General features: G+C 41.6%; 1 protein-coding gene across 1 annotated transcript in view; it reads left to right on the forward strand.

Annotated features, from left to right (window-relative positions):
• The first annotated feature begins 1,849 nt into the window (after positions 1 to 1,849).
• Ano5 (anoctamin 5) overlaps positions 1,850 to 25,142 on the forward strand; it is a 62,554-nt gene continuing 39,261 nt past the window's right edge. The window contains exons 1-6 of the mRNA XM_055608345.1: positions 1,850 to 2,122; positions 8,016 to 8,059; positions 11,501 to 11,554; positions 17,068 to 17,181; positions 21,180 to 21,248; positions 24,066 to 24,350. Coding sequence (XP_055464320.1) covers positions 2,107 to 2,122; positions 8,016 to 8,059; positions 11,501 to 11,554; positions 17,068 to 17,181; positions 21,180 to 21,248; positions 24,066 to 24,350 — 582 coding nt within the window. The 5' untranslated portion in view covers positions 1,850 to 2,106. The remainder of the gene's footprint in view (positions 2,123 to 8,015; positions 8,060 to 11,500; positions 11,555 to 17,067; positions 17,182 to 21,179; positions 21,249 to 24,065; positions 24,351 to 25,142) is intronic.

Consider the following 25,142-nt stretch of genomic DNA (forward strand, 5'->3'; position numbering starts at 1 on the left):
GAAGTAGGTTAGGGATGCCAATAAGGAAGGAGTAAACAGTTCTATCATAATTATGAGAAGAGGCACGCACATCTATTGCTCACCTTATACACATCCATTTTTCAAATACGGTTGCAAAATACATCAAGGAAAGACTAGTTCTGCAGTCTTGAATCACTTAGACATGCAGTGTTCCTAGAAGTTCAGTGGAAGAAAATCCAGACACCGTAGAAAAAGAGAGACTGCGGCTGTGCAGCAAAAATCATAGCAGTCCCGGAAATTTTAAACGGTGATTTCTCCGTTTCCAAACCTCACTAGAACCCACAGCAACCACACCATCAAGATACGCCAGATATTCTGTGGTCAACTGTCCCTTGTTCCTCAAATCACCCCAGCCTAGCCCTAAACAGCGTGATGATCCCTGCACTGCCAAGGTGCCCTGCTCAGGTATCCGGCCATTTCACCTTCAGTCCATCCCACCCTGATCACCTCATCAGTAACTCCCATCTCCTAAGTACTGTGGGGCTGCCAGGCCCAATTCAGAGCAATCTCTTCCCTGGGGATTCCTCTGCGTCTTTGTTAAATTAAGAGGTAGAGTGAAGCGTAGGGCAATGCAGGCTGACTTCTAGCATTTATCCCAGCATGCTCCGCGCATACCTTAGAAGGTATTATTCTCAACTAGACTGTAGAAGATGTCCCCTTACCCATTCACAATTATAGGGCATTTCCGTTTGCACCGTTCACATACATTGTGATGCACGCTTACCTAGCCCATGCCTATCCAACTTTGAAGGGGCAGAGACTGACCCAAACTCTGATCTTCTCCCACTGCAGAAATGCTCCCGGTTCAGCATCCAGGAAGTGACCATTAAAGAACCAACAGTCAAATTGCAGCAGATACCTAGCCAAGTGTCTTCTGGAACCTTGGAGAAGACATACGTCACGCTCAGGCCTTAAAGGGAGAGAGGAACTTTAAGGGAAGCGTATCTTTTTCCCGCCTGACAGAAAATAACCCCAACTGGGAAGAAGATTTGGTCCTAGCTGGCTTCACTTTGAGTGGAGGGCCAGGCAATCCAGAGGGCCCAGGCCTACTAGTAGGCTGAGGCTTCCCACCAGAGGGGATGTAAGAAGGATTGGAGATGGCGAACTGTGCGCACCTGCCTTGAGTGGGTGGACCGGTTAAAACAGGAAGCTCGAAGCCTGTTGAATATGGAGCTGGATGGTCAAGAGCGAAGGGAGCCCCGGGACTCCCAGGAACCCACCAGACCTGAGGTCCCCAGGGATGATGGTAGGGTGGAAGAACCAGGAGTTCCAGAAGATGTAGATGTGGTTAGGGGCCTTGGGGAGGCAAGAAGTGTGGAGCGGCCTGGCGTCTCCAGTGATGTGGTCATGGTGAGGGTCTCGGAAGAGAACCAGGTGGAAACACCGGAAGCACCGGAGGACAGAAGAAGAGTAAGAACAGTGGGGATGCTGCTGCAAATACATGAGGCAAGAAGTGGGGAGGAGTCCGAGGTGTCTGGAGAGATCAGCGAGTCGGTGGTCTCTAAGGGCAAGACCCCAGGAAGGCAAAAGGGGCAGTGGAGAAATCATCAGCGGGAGCTGGCTGAGCAAGTGGGCAATCAGCAGGAGGAAGAAGGGAATTTAGGACAGGTTAGCCAGGACCAAGAGCCTGACATGGAGGGGACAGAGCAGCACACTAGCTTACAGTCAGTGAAGCGCAGGAGCGTAGACTCTGGTCTGTTTGGCGGCCGCCGCCGCAAGAGTCAGGGCAAGTACCGCCCGGAAAAGAAGCCCAACCTGCAGAGCCTCCCTAAGCCTTCAGCTCCGGTCAGTCCGTCCCTGGCTCGTCGCTGGACCTTGACTCCTCGGGTGTCGCTAGTGCCTCTGGTTCACCGGAGACCTCGAACGTCCCTGTTGCCTCCAATATCTCTGGCACCTCAGGTGTCCCTGGGTCTGGACACCTTAAGGACTTCAGAGTCGCTCCTGGGACAAAGGCGACCTACCATCCGCTTCAGCCTCTGCCCCAACTCATCTCGCCGCCCATCACAGCGGTCCACTGGACCCTGCCTCTCTCTCTTCAGTGCTTTCAACGAGCTGGCAAAGCTGGGCGACCCGAATCTGCTGGAGATGGTGGAGGAGGAAGGTAGGACAGCAGGCAGGCGCTAAGCTGGCACGGGAAACTTCTCAGCGCGGGGTTTCTGGGGGACATTGGCAGCTGCGTGTTTCTGTCCCGTGGCGAACCCCGCGCTGCGCTGATCCTGCTAGGCGAGGGTGACATTCTAGGATGGACCTGCCCGCCAGGGACCTACAACCTGTGACTCCCTATAATCGCCGGGCGTCTCTCTCTGTCTCAGACCCCACTGACCCCGAGTAAATGACGTTTCTGGCGCCCGGGCTCGGGAATTCTGCTCCTGGAAGGTGGATTTTCCAAGGATAGCCTGCACAGATGGCGACCCTCCAGTAAGGAGCTGGCCCTGAGGTCTTCCTGTCAGCTCTTTGCAGACTTTCAGCCCTGTTTTGAGATGGTGGTTATGGGACAAAACTTAAGAGCTATTAAGCTCTTGTGAACTGTTTACTGTGTGTGTGTGTGTGTGTGTGTGTGTGTGTGTGTGTGTGTGTGTGTTACAGAAGCCTTAACTGAAGCCTTATTTCTGTTGAGAACACTAGTCAGATTTTACTGAGGTTTTCACTGACCTATATTCTGTTGACTTATATAGTTTAGTTGACATATTTTTTTTCCCTAAATATACAGTTTTCCTGCTGGATTCTCCAAGCCTCAGTTCTCTTAATGATTCTGGGTTTTGTTTGTTGTTTGTTTGTCTTAAAAAAAAAAACTGTTATTAGATATAAATTTGGGCATTAGAAGAGAGAAGGGTAAGATTCTCACTCGGACTCACATGGACTCACTCGGGGTCCATGGAACATGTAGTCACTCTGTATTGAATATTTTAAGAAGTGGCCACACACTGTTTTTTAAGTGTCTGCATAGTTTTTAATCCCACCAGTGGCTTTTACAAATTCTTTGAAGGAAAAAATATAAAACAAAAATATATGTGTGTGTATATATATATATATATATTTTTTTTTTCTGAGTAATAAAGAACAATACTTCATTGCATCCACATGGAGATGAGCTATTTCAGTCTTTCAGGAATTTGCATCTCAATGCAATTTAGTCTTAAGGTGAGCCTACTTACTTGAAGCTCTGGTGTAATCTCAGCTATTCCTCTGACTTGGATGGAGGTAGGAGAAATTCATATTGAAAGAAGTTTAGTGTCCACATCCTGTGCATACCTCTGGACCTAGCAGCCCAAAACTCAAAAGAGCAGGGACCTAGCAGCAGAGCTCCTTGTCTTTCGAGGTGTGAAATCGGAATGTCCCCTGCTTTGCTGTTCTGGTCTGGCTGCCTATTCATTCTAGTTGCTTTTCTATTGCTGTGAAGAGACACCACTAGCAAGGCAATCTATAAAAGAAAATGTTTTGGGAGGCTTACAGTTTCAGAGGGTTAGAGTCCATCACCATCATGGCAGGGAGCATGGCGGTAAACATGACACAGGAGCAAGAGCTGAGTCTTACATCCTGATCCACAGGCAAAATGCAGAGAGAAAGGGGAGAGAGAGAGAACTAAATTGAAATGGTGTGGTCTTTTGAAACTCAGAGTTCACCCCAGTGACATACTTCCTCCAACAAGCAACACCTCTTTTGTTAATTAAATTTTTATTTTTAATATTAATTACAGTTTATTATTGTATCCCAGCTGTAGTCCCCTCCCTCAGTCCCTTCCAATCCCACCCTTCCTCCCTCATCTCCTCCCATTCCCCTCTCCAAGTCCACTGATAGGGGAGGTCCTCCTCCCCTTCTATCTGATCCTAGCCTATCAGGTCTCATCAGGACTGGCTACATTGTCTTCCTCTGTGGCATGGTAAGGCTGTTCCTCCCTCAGGGAGAGGTGATCATAGAGCCAGCCACTGAGTTCATGTCAGAAGCAACATGTCTTAATCCTTCCCAAAACAGTTCCACCAAACTGCTGACCAGATATTGCAGTATATGAGCCTATAGGGGCCATTCTTACTCAAGCTAACACACTGCTGTTTATGTTTCTGTGACTGCTATTGACAAGCTGACACTGGAAAAAAAATAGATTAAAAGTTTAGCAATAGAAATGGAAGTTTAAAAGCTGAATGTAGAGTGGTATTTTTACAGCTATATTAAATAGTGTATCTAATAAAACTACCCGCCCTTTTTTTTCATGAGGATATTTGAGTTCTCATGCAGTAGTTAGTGGTTCTTAACAGGAATACACTCTAAAAAATCTGCACTTAGGTGATTTCAAAAGCCTGGGTGGTAGAGCTTCCTCTTGTATACCAGGACACAGAACAAAGTTGGGAGCATTAACCCTACTGTGATCTGATATTGACCCAAATATAGTGTTTATTGTGCTACGTGGCTGCGTTTTATTTTGTGATGCTGGTGAGTGTGTAACATAAGATGATCTCTTAGAAAACACAAGGGCTATTTTGGGCACTAGTTTTGCAAGAGAGCATGTTCTTGGTAGGGTGATTTCTGGCAGCTCAGTTTGCACTGGCTCTCATTTCCAGCATGTAAATGATGGCTCATTTTAATGATTAGTACTACCCTTCACATCTCTGGTTTCTCACATACAGCAAGTCTCCTGTGGTAGAGGAATCCCAAGGTGCTCATTTGGAGTTGGTGCCAAGTTTGGCCTCCTCAGGTCCCTTGTTTTGTTTTGTTTTTGTTTGTTTGTTTTGTTTTATAACTTTTAAAAATATTTTTATTCATTTATTTATTTATTTTAAATGTTTTCTTTAGATTTGTTTTATATGTATGAGTGTATCTGTGTGTGTACCACATGCATACATGATGTCCTCAGAAACCAGAAGAGGACATTGTGTCCTCTGGGACTGGCATTACAGATGGTTGGGACTGCTATATGAGTGCTGGAAATGGAATCTGATCCCCTACAAGGGTAATACATGCTCTAAACTGCTGAACCGTCTCTCCAGCCCCTTATGTTTATTTTTATTCATGTATCTGTGCTTCTGCCATGTGTGTAGGTGCCTGTAGAGGCCAGAAGAAGGCCTTGGATTCCTTGGAGCTGGAAAAACAGGCAATCATCAGCTGCGTGTTATGGGTACTGGAAAAAGAACTTTGGTCCTCTGGAAGAGCAGTGTGGACTCTAAAACCCTGAGTCCACATTCCAGCCCCAGTCCTCTTGTTTGGTGTATAATGTATCTGACATGTGAACATTTGTGTGTGAGGTAACCAGTGAGTTGTGTGTGTTCGTGTGTGTGTGTGTGTGTGTGTGTGTGTTATATGGGGGTGGGGAGAAACTTATCCTCTTCTATATTTTTGCTTAGAAGAAGACTCAACACAGAGAAGTACTCATGGGGTAATCTGGGGCAAGGCTAGAGAGGAGAATATCTGAACTGCCACAATGTGCAAGATGAACCAGGCTGAACCAGAGGAGACAGTTTACTCCAGGTCAGGAGAGGTTAAAAGTTAAAGTACTGTGAGAGGAGGTTAGCAGGGCTCCTAAGAGGATGGGAGACTTCCTTTGTCAGAATCTTCAAATTCATCATGCCAAGTTCAGATTAGAGTTTGCACGTGCTTATCCTGCCTGCTTTTGTGTTAAGCAAAGGAGAAGAGGCAGCTGAAGGAGGGTCTCCTGTTCAGAGTTCTTATTTTACTCTCTTTAAAAACGAAGCTGTCAAATCACTGTGTGCCTTGTGTAAAGATGTGCTTTTGGTCAACTCTGTGATAGGGGTCCATTTGTTTCTTGCACTGTTCTTTGTTGTAACTATGACCATTTTTTTTGACTTTAAGAAAGGAAAGCCCTACTGAGTTGATGTCCTCTGTACCATAACTTGAGAGATAAATATGTATCTCTGAGGGTTTTGAGTCTGACCTCTTTGTCACAAGACTTGTTCATTCATTTGGTGTTGCTTTAATGATAGTGGTATTATATGAGGAGCAGAGTAATTAGCTCATGGGTTTGGAGTTAAGACTGTCACATGTACATCTTGGTTTCTGGCTATGTCATATGTGATGGTGACTGATATTATTGCAGGGGTACAAATGAGAGAACATTTTGTGGTAAGACACAATACCAGAAAGAGTTGGGGGCGTGGTGTTCTCTTTCTATGACAGGTTGTTCCCCTGAGGAATGACTGAGGCCCCTCTAGAGTTAAATTAGTTTCTTCCAAATGTGATACCTGGAATGGCCCAGTTAGGTGTGCCTAGGTTTTTACCTTCCCCTTTCAACATTACCACACTGGGCGTTCGATTCCCAGCACATAAAACTGTGGAAGACATATCGAAACCATGTTAGAATAATCAGTCTTCATTTCACTCACAAGTCAAATGAGAACCGTTTGGTGGAAGTGTTAAATCTTACCTATATATTGAGGTAGTATTTGCTGGAAAAGCCCTTGGAGTGTGGTTTTTTATGTTATAGATCTTTCAAAGAATGTTTTATTTCTCTTTTCCTCTTTTGCATGGAAAAGTCAACACGCAGTGAATCTAAGTGGTTCAGCCATCATTGGTTCATTTTCATGATATGCTTGAAAGTGTGGAAGTTAAGTACTTTTAAGAGCACCTCCTGCAACACAAAGATATGATTGTAAAAATAATCATAAGAACTTTATTCGGACACTCTGAAATTTAACCCAAATAACGTACAGAACTTTGTAAAAGATGAGTTAGAAATATAACGTACCCTGGCATTAGTAACCTCAACAAGGATCTCTTACCCTGCCAAGCCCACACATCAGCTCATTTAATGCTCACATACCTTAGGAGGTGCAGATAGCACCGCACCATCGATGTGTCACCTGAACGTTTGTGTTCATGTCACACTCTTGCAAGGGAAGCTATGGATGTTCTGCTTGTTTGCCGTGATGCATTCCCTCTCTATTTACAGTATCTACCATTTATTTGTAAATAACAGTCTGAGGCCCAAATGAGAGCCTGAAAGTGCAGCTAATATTAAACCCTGCTATCTTATTATATCAGGCCTATGCTTAAGTTTAATTTCTAAACTAGTCACCATAAGACATGAACAGCTCTATCTAACAACAAATAATGACTGTCACCACATACTGAAATAAAATCATGTGAATGTGATGGATAATGATAATGCTGTTGTGCTCAGCCTTCTGAGAATATAAACACCAGTGATTTCCATAACCTGTGAAGAGGCATTCCGCTTCCCAAGTCACTGCCAACCATGGGGTTTGGTGAGTTGTACTGTTTCTTTGATTGTGGAAAATCCACATAACTGGTAGTACTATATTTTCTACATTTTCAGAACATATATATATATACCAACTCTTCCAGGAGTTATATTCGATGGAGATGGTCTGTGACAACAACATTTTCTCATCACTTCTACTGAGCTATTTCTCCAAAATATATTGTTATCTAAGAAGTTATTGTTTGAGAGATATTCCTCACTGTATTCACAAATTCGAGTTCTGAGAGGTTAAGAATCGGTTCTGTATGTAACTGTCTGCGCTGGCTGGAACTTACTGAAGAAGTATGTCCAAATGACTAAACATCTGACCATCTTGAGGAAATCTGGCTGCCTAGAGAGTGACTTTGTCTTCTTAAATAGCATTAGCACTTGGGTAAATACAGAAAATAACAGAAATATTATCTCTCACATAGAGAGAGAAATAGGTAGATGTTCACAGTTCTCACTGGATGATCTTTTGGAGAGATTTGGTGCTGGCTTGAAAAGTATGTTGATCAGAGTTACATTTGTTTCCTAGTGACTGAGTGACTTGTTTCCTAGTGACTGAGATTGTGTCCTTAGGATCACGAGTTTTTAGAGAGACATCCTTTAGAGGGTGATTTCAACAGTTTAGCTCCTGGAATGTTTTGTACATGTTATTTCAGTAATTTTTTCTTTGAATTTTGTTGGCTTGTTAAAACCCTGTTTCCTCCTCATGTAGACTTTTGAGCAAGTGCAGTCAGCATGATAGATCTTTTTTTTTTTTTTCCCTTATTTCTTCTAGGCTTAAGAGCCAAAAGCTTGGACTATTCTCTCCAAAGAAATGAGGTAAGTAGAATGTCTGTGTATCAGCTTCGCTACATATAAAGTACAAAAATTAAGCTGAAGTTAGCACCTCAGATGTGCAGCTGCCTCAGACCCTGCATATCCACACCTACAAGAAACTGTTTTCTCTGCTCTCTGACTTGCTCATCAAGTGAGACAGATTCCATGCTTCATTTACTGTTTTTTTTTATCATTAGCTCTGGCATTCTCACTCATGGAAACCTTTCTGAATAGGTTGGCTCTTGGCCAATTGCTTGATTTAAGAGTCCCACAACTTCTAAAATCCCTTTAAAAACTAGTTTTTTAAACAGAGAACACTATGTGCTCTTATTGGAGAGCAAGCATATGTTTGAGCTGATCTTGAGGTTTCCTGTACCATAAATTCAGATGTGCTGGGGTTCGGTTTGCAAGACAATAACTTTGAGCTGATCATAGTGGGGAAGTGTAATTCTGATTTTTGTGTAACATCTATCTACGTAATGGTTGTTAGTATGGAATATGCTTTTATCAAGGGCTATGCTTGGTTCAAGTAACTCAAGAATTAGAAAATTCTTTAAGCTAAAACAATAAAATCAAATACAGTTGGTCTCTGTACCTGAAAGTCCCATATCTGTGAGTCAATCAGCTGAGGTTTGGAGGAAGTAAACATGAGATTGTCCTATAATTGCATTATATATGCCATAAATACATATGAGAGTTACACAAAACCAAAGGGTACTGTTGCTGCTTATGTTTGGAGCGTTTGTCTCTGTGATGATTTGGGGATCCTCTGAATGAGGAGTTTGTTCTTGTAGAAGCTTGTGAGATCCACTCAGTTATCACCGTTACTGCATTTTGTAGCACTTTACTTAATTGCATAGTGGCTGGGATCTGGGAAGGAGGCACATGACGCATGAAAGACGTGTCACTGTTGAAGGAAACATAGGCTTGACCGCAGTAGGAATCCTTATGTATAACAGGTCTGTGACAAAGGAGTCAATGAAATACTCAGCAGAGAGTTTATTATTAATATTATTAATTACAGTTTATTCACTTTGTATCCCACCTATAGCTCCCTCCCTCATCCTCTCCTAATCCCACCCTCCCTCCCTCTTCTCTACCATGCCCCTTCCCCAGTCCACAGATAGGGGAGGTCCTTCTCCCATTCCTTCTGATCCTAGTCTATCAGGTCTCATCAGGAGTGGCTGCATTGTCTTCTTTTGTAGCCTGGTAAGGCTGCTCCTCCCTCAGGAGGAGATGATCAAAGAGCAGGCCAATCAGTTCATGTCAGAGACAGTCCTGTTCCCATTACTATAGAACTTACTTAGACTCTGAACTGCCCTGGGCTACATCTGTGCAGGGGTTCTAGGTTATCTCCATGAACGGTCCTTGGTTGGAGTATCAGTCTCAGAAAAGATCCCTGTGCCCAGAGGTTTTGGTTCTGTTGCTCTCCTGTGGAGCTCCTGTACTCTCCAGGTCTTACTATCTCCCACTTCTTTCATAAGATTCCCTGCACTCTGCCCAAAGTTTGGCTATAAGTCTCAGCATCTGCTCTGATACCCTGCAGTGTAGAGTCTTTCAGAGGCCCTCTGTGGTAGGCTCTTGTCCTGTTTTCTTGTTTTCTCCCTCTTCTGATGTCCATCCTCTTTGCCTTTCTGATTGAGGATTGAACATCTTACCCAGAGTCCTCCTTCTTGTTTAGCTTCTTCAGGTGTACAGATTTTAGTATGTTTATCCTATATTATATGTCTAATGTCCACTTATGAGTAAGTATATACTTTGTCTTTCTGCTTCTGGGATACCTCACTCAGGATGATCATTTCTAGTTCCCACCATTTCAGCAAAGAGGTTTTAAAAAGAAAAAGAGAAACTTCATCACTTTATTTTCAAGCTGAAGAAATAATTGTAGGTTTGGGGGCCCAATTAGAACAAACTTTTATTTTTTTTCTAAGGTCAGAGATAGTCAAGTTCCCTACCAACTTTCTTTAAGAATATTACTGCGTAACCTTCAGCCATTTCACACTTAAAACAACTGTGCTTTCTGTGTTGTGGTAGAGTGAAGGCACTACTAGGCTCTTGAGCCAAGAAAGAACAAACTAAATTCCTTTATTGTTTTCATGGCGGAAGTGGAGATTCACCATTTATTTTAATTTTTATAGCTTTTAAAAGGTTATTTTTGCTTCTATTGAAATGCGTATGTGTGTATGATACGCTTGTGCGTTCAGGTGCTCATGGAGGCCAAAAGACAGTGTACAGGTCACAGAAAGAGGTACAGGTGCTGATTGGAACCAACCTCAGGTCTTCAAAAAAAAGTAGCAATCACTCTTTACCTCTGAGACATCTCTTTCTCTCCCCCTTCACCATTTGTTGTAGTAGAGGCTGCCATTTCAGAATTATCCAATGGTGAGTTTTATTTGACATTTTGTGATATTTTGAAAAACAAATGGGATTCATAAGTGTAACTTGGGTTGGCTGAAGTAGTTTGAATACAAGCACAGGCTTAGCAGCATCTTTGACATCAGTCAGAAGGCAGAGAGGCTGTATTTTTTCCTGGCCCAATCCACTGTGTAACTTATGAGAATATTCCCAAAAGCTCCTAAAGTATCCTTAATCCATGATTATTAGTTTTTTTTAAGACTGATTTGCCCAGAACCAACCAGTCATAGTGAGATGTTGGATGTGATCCTCCCAAAAAGATGTAACTGAGTGTCCAGTGTGTATATAGATCTCAAGTCACTTTTGTTAGCTGGGAGCAGTCCTTACCTCATTCCCAGAAATTCAGAAAGTAAGAAAGGGGACCTCAGGAGCCAGTTTGGTGATATGTGGATCACTGAGCACATTTACAGTTCTCAAGTGTACTGGAAACCCATGTCCAAGAAAGAAGAAACGCTCTAGCTGCAAGTGGCTTGAGTGTATTATATACACAACTGGATTTTTCTTCCATTATGCATTTTTAAAAGAATGACATGTTTGTCTCCAAAGCTACAGATTTTTAATAATTTCAGGCCAATGGCAAGAAAATCATGAAACATCTGGTCAGTGATGTGTATTCCATTTTGGTACTACTCAAAATCCTTAAAATAGCAGCGCTCCTGGTTACCATACTGTGGTGTAGAAGTTTTTAACAATTTCACCTGTTGCAGATCCTCTCCTGACTTAATAGAGCTTTCTCTACAACTCCCTCTCTCTCCCTTTCCTCTTCTCCATTCCTTCCCTCTCTCTTTTGCTTTCTACCCCCGCACAACTACATATACACATGAAAGTATATATTAGTACATACAACTTTACATACCGTTTCAGAAGGGGAAATGGCATTCAGGTTTGTGGTTTCATGGTGTAGTATTTCCACAGAGAGAAGCTCGCTGTTCTTGCTTTGGAAACTTAAATGATTTGATTGTTTTACTCAAGCCATCCTTAACAGCACTGTATCTCCCTCTCCTTCACCTTACCTTTTACTATTGACAGAGCTTGAGCGCCAAGGAGACCAGCTTTCTCATCAGCACAGAGTCAGAGGCACTGGTAAGCAGTAGAATATGCTTCCTTTCCTGGGTGGACGGACACAGATATCCTTCCACGGCCTGAACTGGGGTACTGTCACCTAAATCCCTGGCCCTTTAGTGCTGTATCTTAATGTATTCATTTTGGAAAAAAAAATCATTTATTTGAAAAATTACATCACACATTGTAATGAGAATGACATATAAAGGGTGTCAGTTTGCATTTTAATAATTTCCAGTTTTGTAGAGGCTCCATCAAAATTTCCCTGTGCTTATGGAGAGGGTCTTGGACTTGAACCCTCTGCCTTGATCCATTACAATATGCTTCCATAAATTAATGACTAAGAATAATCATAATTTATACGTTAAAAATTAAAGTTGGATCAGTTCAGAAGTTATTAGACTTTAAATTTTATCAAGTTTAGGTATTTTTTTATTTGCTGAGTCAATAAGCGTGCTGTTTGAGAAGACAGGAAATGGAGTTCAAGTGTCCTCAGTTTCTGCTGACATTGTCTTTGAGGGTCCTTAGTTGGGCTTAGGAGCCATGTCTCCTTTGTACCTCCCAACTAAGACAATTCCAAAAGCCTTGCTTGTATCTGTTGATCTCCAAGGTTGATGTTGGCCTTTACTGTGTAGAATGAACCTCAGTGGTAACATTACTCATATGTTTGTCGTGACTCAGACTGGAGATGGAGAAAGAAAACAGTGTGGCTAGCATTGCAGCATGTCCTAGGCAAATTAAGAAAATGTAGCCTTGGCTTGAAGTAAGTTCTCTCAGGATTCTCTATGGAAAGAGTTTTTCTTTCCTACATGGTACTAATCTCTGGGTTAGTAGGCAGTAGGCACATAAGGACTAGAGGTCGTGCTTAAACTTAAATTGCATGATAGTAATGATGTTTTTACTGTCAATTACAGTATCAGAGATTGAACCCAGGACCATCTAACAAATGTTCCACCATGAAGCCACATTCCCCTTCCCTGAAATGCTTCTATAGGAGACCTTTCTCTTCTCCACCCCTCCTCCCCCACATTAACTCATATGTGTTTATGTTATGTCTTGTGCTATAAACTCGGTAATACGTTATTACACTGAAGTAGAGAACATTTTAGTGTAGCCTGTATAACTTGGACATACCCTGTTGTTGTGTTCTGTTTCATTTTTAATGTTTTTGTCATTTCTGACACTACAAAATACAGCAAGCTCACCTTGTACATTTCTCGTCTGAACCCTAGAATGAATCACTTCTCTAGAGATCTTTGGTTTTCATTATGACTGATTATCATGAATTTTTATCACTCTAGATCATTTTAGACACATTCAAAATAGAGTAAGTCAAGGATCACTTGTTTAGACTGCCACAAATGCAGGAGCTTCCCAACATACACATGGATAGCAGCCTTCCATCTAGTACTGCCTGTGGGGCTAGGGAATGGGGAGGAAGGAACTGTTTCTGGAACCAGGAGAAAATCAAGTACATGAGACTCCTTGAGTTTAAACACAGGTGAGGAGGGCTGGAGAAAAGCATCGTGGTTTTTGACTGGAGTATCCCTGGGTTTATTTCCTTTCTCTAAAATAAATGTTTTTAAAGTTCAGTTTCCCTTCTTTTTTCTTTAATGGCCCATAACTTTTGTGTCCTCCTTAAGAAATATTTTTCTTGCATCACTGTAAAGGACAATTTCTCTGATTTTCTTCTGCAAGATAGCATTTAATTGAGTTTAGTCTGTGATCCTTTTGGGTTGGTTGACTTTCATCACTCCAGACAGAGACCACGAGGCTCACCATACCATCCAGTTCACTCATGTCTCTTATTGAATCTATGGTCAATTCAGGGAAAACATCAGTGCATGACAGTAATCCCCAGGTCTCACTAAAGATGCCAGGAGAATCCAAGCACAGAGGAGAAGAACTTCAGAGCAGCAGAACCATGTAGTTAATGCAGTGACTGATGTCCACCATGAGTGAACAGCAGTGGCCCCCTATCTGCACACACAAACACTCATTAGATCTCAGAATAGCAATTTCACACTTAATTAGGGTTTTTATTTCAACCATGACTGTGGCCTAAAATCAAGTTGAGGAGGAAAGGGTTTATTTGTCTTACACTATCACAACACTGTTCATCATCAAAGGAAATCAAGACAGGAACTTATATAGTACAGGAACCTGGAGGCAGGCACTGATGCAGAGGCCATGGAGAGGTGCTACTTAACTGGCTTGCTCATCATGGCTGGCTTAGCCTGCTTCCTTATAGAATGCAAGACCACTAGCCCAGGGTTTGCACCATCCACTATGGGTTGGGCCCTTCCCCATCAGTCAGTAATTATGAAAACGCTTTGCCTACTGCCTGATCTTATGCAGGTGTTTTCTCAGTTGAGGTTCCCTCCCTTTAGGTAACTCTAGCTTGTGTTAACATAATAAAACTAGCCAGCACACACACCAACGACCACTGGCTACTAAGGCTGCCCCAGAGTTGAAACAATCCTTCCTGTGAATGACTGAGTTCTTTTAATGATAATTTATGTGTTACTGTTTCATTTTTACTAACTATGAGCAATGTTGGGCCCATGAATGTAATGGACTTGTTTTTTTTTTTTTAAAGTTTTCTTCTCGTAGTCCAGAGAATTGTACACAGGGGCTTCTGCCTGCCTGCTAAGCACTCAGAGCACTCAACCAGAGAGCTTTTTCAGATAGTCTTCATTCTTCTGGGTAACTTCAGGTCATTTACTTAGTTTCTTAAATGATACCATGGTAATAAAAGATTGAAGAGCATTCATTATTTCAATAATTGAATAATATTTCCTTTTCCCCCTCAGTATCTGGGGAAGTCCTGGAATATTTAAAATTAAACCCTATGTCAACTTTTTTCTTTCCTGGTCTTTTGGGCACAAAGTCTTGCTTTGTGTCCTGGGCTGGATTGGAATGCTCAAGTCCTTCTGGGGTTATAGGTGTGTGTCCCCACACTGTGATACTATGCAAATTTCCCACACTGTCAATCACCCAGAATAATGTTGAGGTTTGCTATGTTTCTTTATAGAAGAATGTTTAACAAGACAGGTTCACTTTGTATTTCTGTTATTACTACACTTTTTCATCATTTCTTTTCTCCCTCATCTAAGTTCCAAACATGTTTTGAAAGTTGTTCCGCTTCCTTCTCTCCATTTTATCTTCCTTTATGTTCTATTCCTCTACTATTCAGCTTTAAATGCTGTGTACACATACTGGAGGTTTGTGCAGTAGCAGGGAGAGCACTGAGAGTCCTGTGGTGCCTGTGATGTTTCAGAGGGTGAAAGGATTCCCTGGGACAAACCTAGCGCAGGTGGACATAACGCGAGAGAAACTCACCAAACACCGACATTCCGGGGGCCGGCGTCTACGCAGGCGTTCGGCTGTTTCGGTGTCGTGGTGATTTGGAATAATTAACGCTGGGGTTATTGTGGTTAGCTGCCTGGTGTTGAGGCAGTGCCAGCCTTGCTCTGAGTCAGCAGCACCACCTGCTCTACCCTGTCATCGACACTGTGGAGCTCGGCTTGCTGTGATATAAACTAAGCCCCTTCCGGTAGCAAGCCCCTCCTCTGAGGGAACACAACAGCCTCGCCCTGGGGCTGAAATGTCTCAGCAGAGCCACCTACCCCAGAGCATAGCTTATTGGTCCACGTGTCTGTGTGCTGAAATCTTGAGCCCTAAGCAGGATTTGCCAACTCTCCATTGGTTACTTCACAGCCTGAGAAGCGATTCAACTTGTTCCTGAGGAGGCGTCTTATGGTAAAAGAGTGCTGGCTGCTTGAGTGTCTGTAGTAACAGCCTGAGTGCTTTCTGTGTCATAAATGCTATCCACACTAAGGGACTTTTCACTGATTACAAGTTCCCAAGAAGACAACATTTAACCATGGTGATTCTCAATCTTTCTATTTGACGAGTCTGTTTCCTAAAAGAATTCATGCAAACACATTCACATACACAGTGCAAATAGTTTCAGAGGCTCAGGAATCACCAGGAATGTAAGTCATAGTAAGCTAGATGCCACCAAGTATTACTTTGTAGTAACTGGGCATCTCTAAGGACAAATATACACAAATATATACACAGATAAAGGTGTTATCTTGTTTTTTTTTTTTTTTTTTTTTACTTTGTCCTTTTATTATATGTGGACTAATTATATCTCTTTAGCCAAATAGCGTCCATACATTTTGGTAGATTTTATCAAATATGTTAATTTTATAATGTTGTACAACAATGTCAATGGTTATTTTATTTATTTTCCCATATTAAAAACTGATTTATAGTCAAAGCATAGCAGCTTAATTTTTCTCAGGTTTTTTTTTTTTTTTTTGCATTCTTTTATAAAAGAAGAGAAGGCTGTGGGTCTTATTTATTTATTTTTACTTACATTATTCTGATACTTCATCTGTTCTCCCTGTTTTACCGGTCATTTTTGTTTTTGTGTGCATTTCTCCACTCTTCTCCTCACACGCCTTGAAAGCCTTTTTATACTCTACCACAGTTGCCAGGAACTCGTGGGTAAATAGAATGACTGTTCACAGTCCTGTTTGTTCCTGGCCACCACCTGTCCCTTTTATGGGACCTCTCAGCTGGGCTGACAAGCGCAAAGCAGCCAACAGCACGGGGCTGCAGAAGATGCTCACAGGCATCATACCTGCTGGGAAAAGGCAAGGGCTCTAGCTCCCATCCACCAGCTACAGGAGGCAGCGGGGGACAGCCCACATCACTCACCAACCACTGCATGGCCAAGCCTCACACTGGGCTGTTACAAGTACAAAGTATTACACCTTTCACATAAATGGTGAGGAGTACAAAATCATATGTGAAAGCTTTCTCCCCTGCAATACTCAGTGTTGTTTGTTTCTTTGTTTTGTTTTGCTGTTACAAAAATTCATGAACTTCATGTAAAAGGTGAACGTGTAATTCTTACTATTATATTGAGAAAATCCATACACCTATAAAGAAAACATGGATTATAGCATGCCTGAGACACTGATAACAGACATTTGTAGGGCTTAGCCATGGTGAGGTCGGCTGGCCAGCCACCTGCTTCTGATTCCTTGATTTGTGTACATCTGTAATCACTAACACCTTATGTTCACATGGTGAGACTGTAGTTGGTGTGTAATTAATCACGCCCTGGAAAAAGTGCATAATAATGTAGTATACTAATTGGTGTGGTGTTTTATTAAAACCACACATTTCTGCCTGAATGTGCACTTTTAATTTCAATGTATAAGTATATACATCTTACATTTTGGCCTAATTGCAGTATTTTTGTGAGACGTTGTTAATGTGTTTAAGCATGCAATTAATTTGTTTCATCCCTTCCTGATTATATAACATTTAATCCTCTGTGGAATTTTGCTTTATAAGAAGGACGTAATTTTTTTTTTTTTTTTGGTTTGTCATGACTCACTGTGTGAAGTATAGAAAAAATGAAGTGATAGCCAAATTACAGCTAGTTTCCTTCATTTCTTTGCCTTTTGAGAATAAATGATAATGTGAAATCATGTCATGTATGTCTTCTACAGTTTCAAAAAAGGGAACAAAGCAAAGATTCAGTCTTCTTCACAGATGGAATTAGACAGATCGACTTTGTCCTTTCCTACGTGGATGATATGAAGAAAGACTCAGAGCTAAAGGCAGTGAGTACTTATCTGGGAGATGTGGGGAGTAACAAGACAAATTTTCAATAGACAGAACTGACTGAGAACCTACTGAGTATAGAGCCTAACAGCTAACATTCATTTTCTGAATGTTTTGGAGGTGATAACAGTGACAACTTCTCTCTCCTCCCTTCTTCTCTCTTCTTTTTTCCTTTTTCCTCTTTTTCTCAGTTCTCTTTCTATGCAAGTGATATCTATTTCATACACCTTGCTTTATATATTATGCATGATCCCACAAATAAAAGATGTATCTATGAATCTAGCATAGTGGTTCTCAATTTTCCCAATGCTGAGACTCTTTAATGCACTTCCTCATGTTGTGCTGACCCCAACTATAAGATTATTCTTTTACTACTTCATAGCTGTAATTTTGCTATTATTATGAATCACTATGTAGTTGCATCCCACAGGTTAAAAATCGCTTATCTACTTTTAGGAGACTGTTTCTCCAACCAAGGACCATGTATGGATATATCCTAGAACCTCTGCTCAGATGTAGCCCATGGTAGTTCAGTATCCAAGCGGGTACCCTATTAAGGGGAACAGTGCCTATTTCTGACATGAACTCAATGGCAGGCTCTTTGACCTCTCCTCCCCCCACCCCCGAGGGAGAAGCAGCCCTACCAGGCCACAGAGGAGGACTTTGTAGCCAGCCCTGAAGATGCCTGATAAAACAGGGTCAGATGAAAGGGGAGGAGGTCCTCCCCTATCAGTGGACTTGGAAAGGGGCAGGGAGGAGATGAGGGAGAGAGGGTGGGATTGGGAGGGGATGAGGGAGGGGGCTACAGCAGGGATACAAAATTAATAAACTGTAACTAATATTAGAAAAATAAAAAGACATTACAAACAAAAAAAATCGTTTATCTAGTTTATGCAGTTTTCATCTTCAAAGTGCATGGCCAACAGATTTCATAAATAATACCCTTTGTACAAGCTCTAATCCTGACTCCACCACTAATTACCTTCTGAGTTGTTTTTTTTATACTCTGCTTTACTTCCTCTAAGACCACAAGGTAGTTTCACAAGGTCAAGCATATTGTCTCGCTGATTGTTCTTTCCCTAGGTGCTCAGAATGCTGGTAAAGTGTGATGAGTGCTCAGTAGCTAGCCAGTATTACAAACAATGAATAAGTGAGTTGATGTACATGTGTAATGATTTATATGCATGTACATATAAAACCTGAAAACTGAATGTTATCTCCAAAACACGAACTTCCTTAGTTTCGTATCTTTCTAGCTTGTTCCAGTGACTACCCATCTATGCCTCTGAAATTCATAGAGTGGCCAGCTTTGGATCTTTTCATATCTCTGGTGGATGCTCCTCTCACACCTGAAACTTCCATGAGGATTTTTGCTTCTTATGGCCATCTTCCTTCTCAGAAGGGACAGTACATGCTGAGGACCCCTGTTGACTTTACTCTTCCTCTCTTGATCCTAAAATTCCAGAGTTTTGAATATCATTAACTTCACCTAATTTTTATTTCTTCAGCCCCCAGTCTTTTCTTTATTTCTCCCACTGTTAGCTTTGGCTCACTGTCATTCTCTTTTCCACCCCTCTTTTCTGATGACCATGAGCACACACATAAGTGTTTATCTTGGCATTTGTCATTTCTGTCCTTAAACGTCCTTTATCAATGTTTTGAGCTTATAGTTTAAGTATTCATTTTTAAAAAATTTTATATCATTGGTAAGTACATTCCATTTGTCTGTTTAGCCCACCTCTTGAATCTTGCTTGCCTGTAATCTTTTTTTTTTTTTTTTATCACACAGAGACCAGAAAAGATACTATTATATTGGCATGATTTTTCTTTCCTTTCTTATTTTCTTCCTTTCATTCTTTCTTCCCTCTCTCCCTCCACCTTGCTTCCCTTTTTCCTTCATTCTATAAATTTTTTCATTAGCATATGGTGGTTATAGAAAATGTGACATTATTATATATACACTAATATGTTTTGATCATGTTCATCCCTTTTTTCATTTATTTTTCTACCACATCTTTACTTTCATACACCTCCCCAATTCCACTGCCAATACTTGTTTAGTTGATCCAGATTTTTTCCCCTTAACATGCTGATTTCCAGTGATCTTCATGCAAACTACATAATTTCATTTTTCCCAATTATTTCCCCACATTTTCCTTGTCCACTTACCTGTTGTCTTAGTAAGTGTTCTATAGCTGTGAAAAGACACCATGACAACAGCAACTCTTATGAAAGAAAGCATTTAATTGGAGTTTGCTTAAAGTCTCAAAGGTTTACTCCATTGTAATCATGGCAGGGAGAAGAGAGAACAGTGGGATTCAGGCAAACATGGTGCTGGAGAAGTAGCTGAGATTTTTAGATCTGGAGCCACAGGTAGCATGAAGAGAGAAAGTCACTGGACTTGGCATGGGCTCTTGAAATCCCAAAACCCACCCCCATTTTCTCCAACAAAGCCATACTTATTCCTAATCCTTAGCATATGTCAGTTAGGCTACAGGAATCTGTAGCATAGCCTGTAGTACAGGAATACTGTACTGGTTATGTACAGTAAAACCTACAAGGACACATCTCCTAGTCCTTCTAAGTAGCTCCACTCTCTGATAGCGAAGCATTCGAATATGCGAACCTATCTGAGGCATTCTGATTCAATACATCTGTTGATGAGCGCCCAGGCTGATTCCACAATTTGACTGATGTGACTAGAGCTGCAGTAAATAAGGTTCTGCAGGTATCTTCATAGCGACTGTTCTCAACTCCTGTCATCTTCATGCAGCTTAAGTCTGATAGTCAAAAATTGTAATCACTCTGCTACATATGTTTTCCTGTCCAGTCCCCCCATATTATGTTTGTTTGCCAAAAATACACTTAAAGTAAACCCAACTCCTTATGTACTACATGAGAAGGTCCATGCATCCCAACTAAAACACTCATCTCCACATAAGAGCAATAGCCATTTCTCAGTTTTTCTCTGGCTTGACTAACATATTATTAAGGGTTCTATAAAGCAGCAGAACTTATAGAATGAATCTCCTTCCCTATATATAAAGAGAGTTTATTATAATCATTTATAGGCTGTGGTCCAATTAATCCAACAATGGCAGGCTATGAATTGGGAAGTTGTTCAGGCCTCAAATCTGGGTATCTCAGCTGGTTCTCAGTATACACTGGACTTCTGAAGAAGTAGGCTCTAATGCCAGTTAAGGAATAGACTTACTAGTAAGGTCAGCGTAAACAGGTAAATTGGAAAAAGCCTCCTTCTTCCATATCCTTATATATGCTGCCAGCAGAAGGTGTGGCTGAAATTAAGTGTGTCTTCCAGTCTCAAAGGTCTGGACTAGAAGTGGATTCTCCTACTTCAAAGCAAGCAGACAATCTCTGACAGGTGCGCCATGACCTGTAGTGAATCCTAACTTTTCTTTCTCTAAGCGAAAGCCCTGTTGCTATTCAAAAGCAAAAGCTGCAATGAGATGCTGGCCTCTGGTGGCATTAGAACTGTAACTTATCTGAGGATCACTAGTTTCTGTAATGTTGAGTCTATCCAGCCTGGAGTCTGTGTGTGTCTCTCTGTCCCCAAGGGCTTCCCATACTTTTAAATCATTCATTAAAATGGTCCATATCTTCAAATAAAGCCTGTGTCTTACAGGTTGTTCCTATTTTGTAGTTCCATGGTTTTGTCACTTATGGTATAGGTCAAAAGCAGTCCATGGCCTGACAGTGAGGATGTATTGTAGGGTACTTTTATGTAGAGAGCCCTCTGGAAGCACAACCACAGATTCTGACTCTGCCTCGCCCTTAATAAGCCATCACCAAGGCTAGCTAGACATGGCAGCTAACATAGACTGTTGGACTGGTGCCTTACACTAATAAGCCACCCCAGCACTACCAGCAAACACAAAGGGCTGCCATGACATTGACAACTAACATAGGGTGCCAGGCTTGCACTGTCCACTAACACAGTGTAGCTGCGTCAACCTTTTCATCTGTTTTTTTGCCACAGGAAAGAAGACGAGAGTTTGAACTAAATCTCAGAAAAACAGGTCTTGAATTGGAAATCGAAGACAAACTGGTAACTACAGTTGATAAATTGAGCAAGGATCTCATTTTAAGTGGGCTTTTGTCCTATCCATGTTTTTGGCTGGGTAGATGTTGGGGTTGGAGCAGTATATAAATCTAGTGGCTACAGAAATGTGCATGAAGACAAGAAGACCTGCATTTCCGCAGGTCAGCAGTCAGTGAGGTGAAATATTAGCGAATCATCTTAAAAATGAACAGGGGCATGGAGAATGAGATACTGTCCATCTGTAAAGTGCTTGCCATATGAGCGCGAAGGCACAAGGTTCACCCCCAAACCATATAAGATCTGGATGCCGTGCAATGTACCGATATTGTCAACAGAAGGAAACAAGTGGGTCCCTGGGACATGCTGTCCATCAAGCCTATCCTAACTGGTGAGCCTCAGGTCCCAGTAAAAGAGCCTGTCTCAAAACAAGTGAAGTGGATGACATCTAAGGAACTATACCAAGACTGAGACCCACACCTGCACCCCACATATGCAAGTTCACTCACCTGCACACACTTTCTACTCAGGGTGCAGAAAGGTGAAGCACTTTGTGTGCATGTCTTATGTCTTACCTTGAAGCCGCCTAGCACATAGCACACAGCTGCATGGCTGTTTTACAGGACAGCCCACCATTTAACCCATGATACTCTGTTCATGAATAGCTCACCTTCCTTCATCCTTTAACCCCACACATGTTCATTCATGGTTACTCCTCAATTACCTTTAAACTTGTGTTTAAAGCCTTACTTAAGACCACATTCTAGGGCTGGAGAGATGTCTCAGTGGTTAAGAGCACTGTCTGTGTTTCCAGAGGTCCTGAGTTCAGTTCCCAGCAACCACATGGTGGCTCACAACCATCTATAATGTGATCTGATATCCTCCTCTTGCGTTCAGGTATACATGCAGATAGAGCACTCATATACTTAAAAACAAATAAATCAAAACATTAAAAAAAGACGACATTCTATCTATGGCTCTTCTGATAACCTTTAAATTTGATTTTATTTTCTAATTCTTATTTGTCAATTGTTTTTGCTGAACCATTAAATATGTGCAACACAATAGAATTTGTAACTTCTATGCCTGTGTAGTGGACCTTCACATGGGCTCTATGAAGTAACTGATTAAGAACTCTAGCAACATGCATATTGCATAGTATAATATAATAAATATAAGATATTAATAACCTCATATAATTATCATGATTTCAAGCTCACTTAAAACTAGTATAGTATCCAGAATTTTATATATAGCTGTGAATCAATCTAGTGCTGAGTGCGCATTCACACTGAAGTATGTTTTAGATGACACTGAGTATATTCATGCTAGTATAGCCATAGATCTGAAATATATTTTAAATAAAATTCTCCCTCAGTCTGCATGTGTCACCGTGACTCTCCCTATGACATGCATTTATGCACATGAATATAATGTACATATATGTGTGTGCATATTTATGTTAGTACATCTCTTACTTTCTTTTCTTTTGCTGTGATAAGACACTGTGGCCAAGGCAACTTATAAAAGTTTATCTGAGGCCTATTATTTCAGATGATTAGAATATATGGTGGAGGAACAAGGTGTGGAGGCAGGAACAGCTGAGAGAGTGCATCTTCCTTCACAATAAAAGGCAGGAACTGAGACACTGGGCCTGGAATGGGACTTTGAAACTTCAAAGTTCTCCCCCAGAGAATCTTATGAAAGAAGGGTGAGATAGAAAGAAATATCTGAAGGTTACAGGAGCTACACAAGGACAGCAACAGAACCAAAAAATCTGGGCACAGGGGTCTTTTCTGAGACCGATACTCCAACCAAAGACCATTCATGGAGATAACCTAGAATCCCTGCACATATGTAGCCCATGGCAGCTCAGTCTCCAAGTGGGTTCCCTACTAATGGTAACAGGGACTGTCTCTGACATGTCTCAGCAGCTGGTTCTTTGATCACCTCTCCCTGAGAAGCCTTACCAGGCTACAGAGGAAGACAATGTAGCCAGACCTGGTGAGATCTGATAGGCTAGGGTCAAATGAAAGGGAAGGAGGAGCTCCCCTATCAGTGGACTTGGGAAGGGTCATAGGAGGAGATGAGGGAGGGAAGGTGGGATTAGAAGGGAATGAGGGAGGGGGCTACATCTGGGATACAAAGTGAATAAACTGTAATTAATAAAAAATAATTTTAAAAAGTTCTCGCCTAGCAACATACCTCCTCCGACAAGGTCATAACTCCTAATCCTTTCCAAATAGTTCCACTAACTAGGAACCAAGTATTCAAACACATGAGTCTGTGGAAGCCATTTTTCTTCAAACATCCACAGTACACTTGCATAAACATCTTTTTTTGTTTAATATTTTGTTAACTTTTACTAGTTACACTTTATTCACTTTGTATCCCCCCATAAGCCCCTCCCTCCGCCCCTCCTAATCCCACCTTCCCTCCTCCTTCTTCATGCATGCCTCTCCCCAAGTCCACTGATAGGGTAGGTCCCCCTCTCCTTTCTTCTGATCTTAGTCTATCAGATCTCATCAGGAGTGGCGGCATTGTCATCTTCTGTGGCCTGGTAAGGCTGCTCCCCCCTTAGGGGGAGGTGATCAAAGAGCAGGCCAATCAGTTTATATCAGAGGCAGTCCCTCTTCCCATTACTATGGAACCCACTTGGACACTGAACTGCCATGGGCATGCATAAACATCTTAAAGAAATCTCATTTCCTTAAAAAAAAAAAAAAAGTGGCCTAAAATTAAGTAAATTTAAATTTTATTTTCATCTTTGAGATTTTATTTCTTTAGTCATTAGCTTTCTTCTACACTGTCTTTTTTCTTATGCAGAACTCTGAAGACGGAAGGACCTATTTTGTGAAGATCCATGCCCCATGGGAGGTGCTAGTCACTTATGCTGAAGTGCTAGGAATCAAGATGCCTATTAAGTTGAGTGACATCCCGAGGCCAAAGTACCCACCCCTAAGTTACATGCTCGGGCCTGTGAAGCTCCCAGCCACTGTGAAATATCCTAAACCCGAGTATTTCACTGCCCAGTTCAGCAGACACCGCCAGGAACTCTTCCTCATTGAAGATGAGGCCACTTTTTTTCCATCCTCAGCGAGAAACAGAATTGTAAGTAGTGAAGGCATTGGCCACCCCTCTCCACATGTGGTGGGTATGACTGAACTTCCGTGCTTGTGTATCCTCAGTGCTAAACATTCTGGGTTTTCCTCGTCGTAATATAATCATCTGACAGCAGTATGCATGGCTGAAAGCCTGTTAGGTCCACCTTTAACTTGTTAAGTTCCCTATTTCTCAAATATTATTTGTTTACAAATAGGTAATTGATTGTAGGTACAGTAGTGAAAGAGGCATTATGCTTTCTTAGAGTTTTATTGTTGTAAAGAGACACCGTGACCACGGCAACTCTCATCAAGAAAAACATTTAATTGGGCTGGCTTGCAATTTCAGAGGTTTAGTCCATTATCATCATGATGGGAAGCATGACAACGTCCAGGCTGACATGGTGTTGGAGAAGGAGCTGAGAGTTCTACGTCTTGCTCTTCAAGCAGCAGAACGAGACTGTGTGCCACACTGAGTGTAGCTTAAGCATAGGATACCTCAAAGCCACAAAGACACACTTCCTCCAACAAGGCCACACCTCCCAAGAGTGCAGCTCCCTCTGGCCAAGCAGTCCAGCACATGAGTTATGGTGACCATATTTATTCAAACCACCACATATTCTCAGAGCAGCTACTCAGAGCCCAAGAGTTTGGGTTTTATGTCATCATTGTAAATTGATTTCATGATCTTAAATTTGGATTTTGTAAGTTTAAAGTCTGAGAATTTTGATCACTCTAATTCCATTTGATTTCTTGATAGATAGATAGATAGATAGATAGATAGATAGATAGATAGATAGAT

The sequence above is a fragment of the Psammomys obesus genome, unplaced genomic scaffold, assembly GCF_907164565.1.
Source record: "Psammomys obesus unplaced genomic scaffold, mPsaObe1.curated_primary_1811, whole genome shotgun sequence".
Taxonomy (NCBI): domain Eukaryota; kingdom Metazoa; phylum Chordata; class Mammalia; order Rodentia; family Muridae; genus Psammomys; species Psammomys obesus.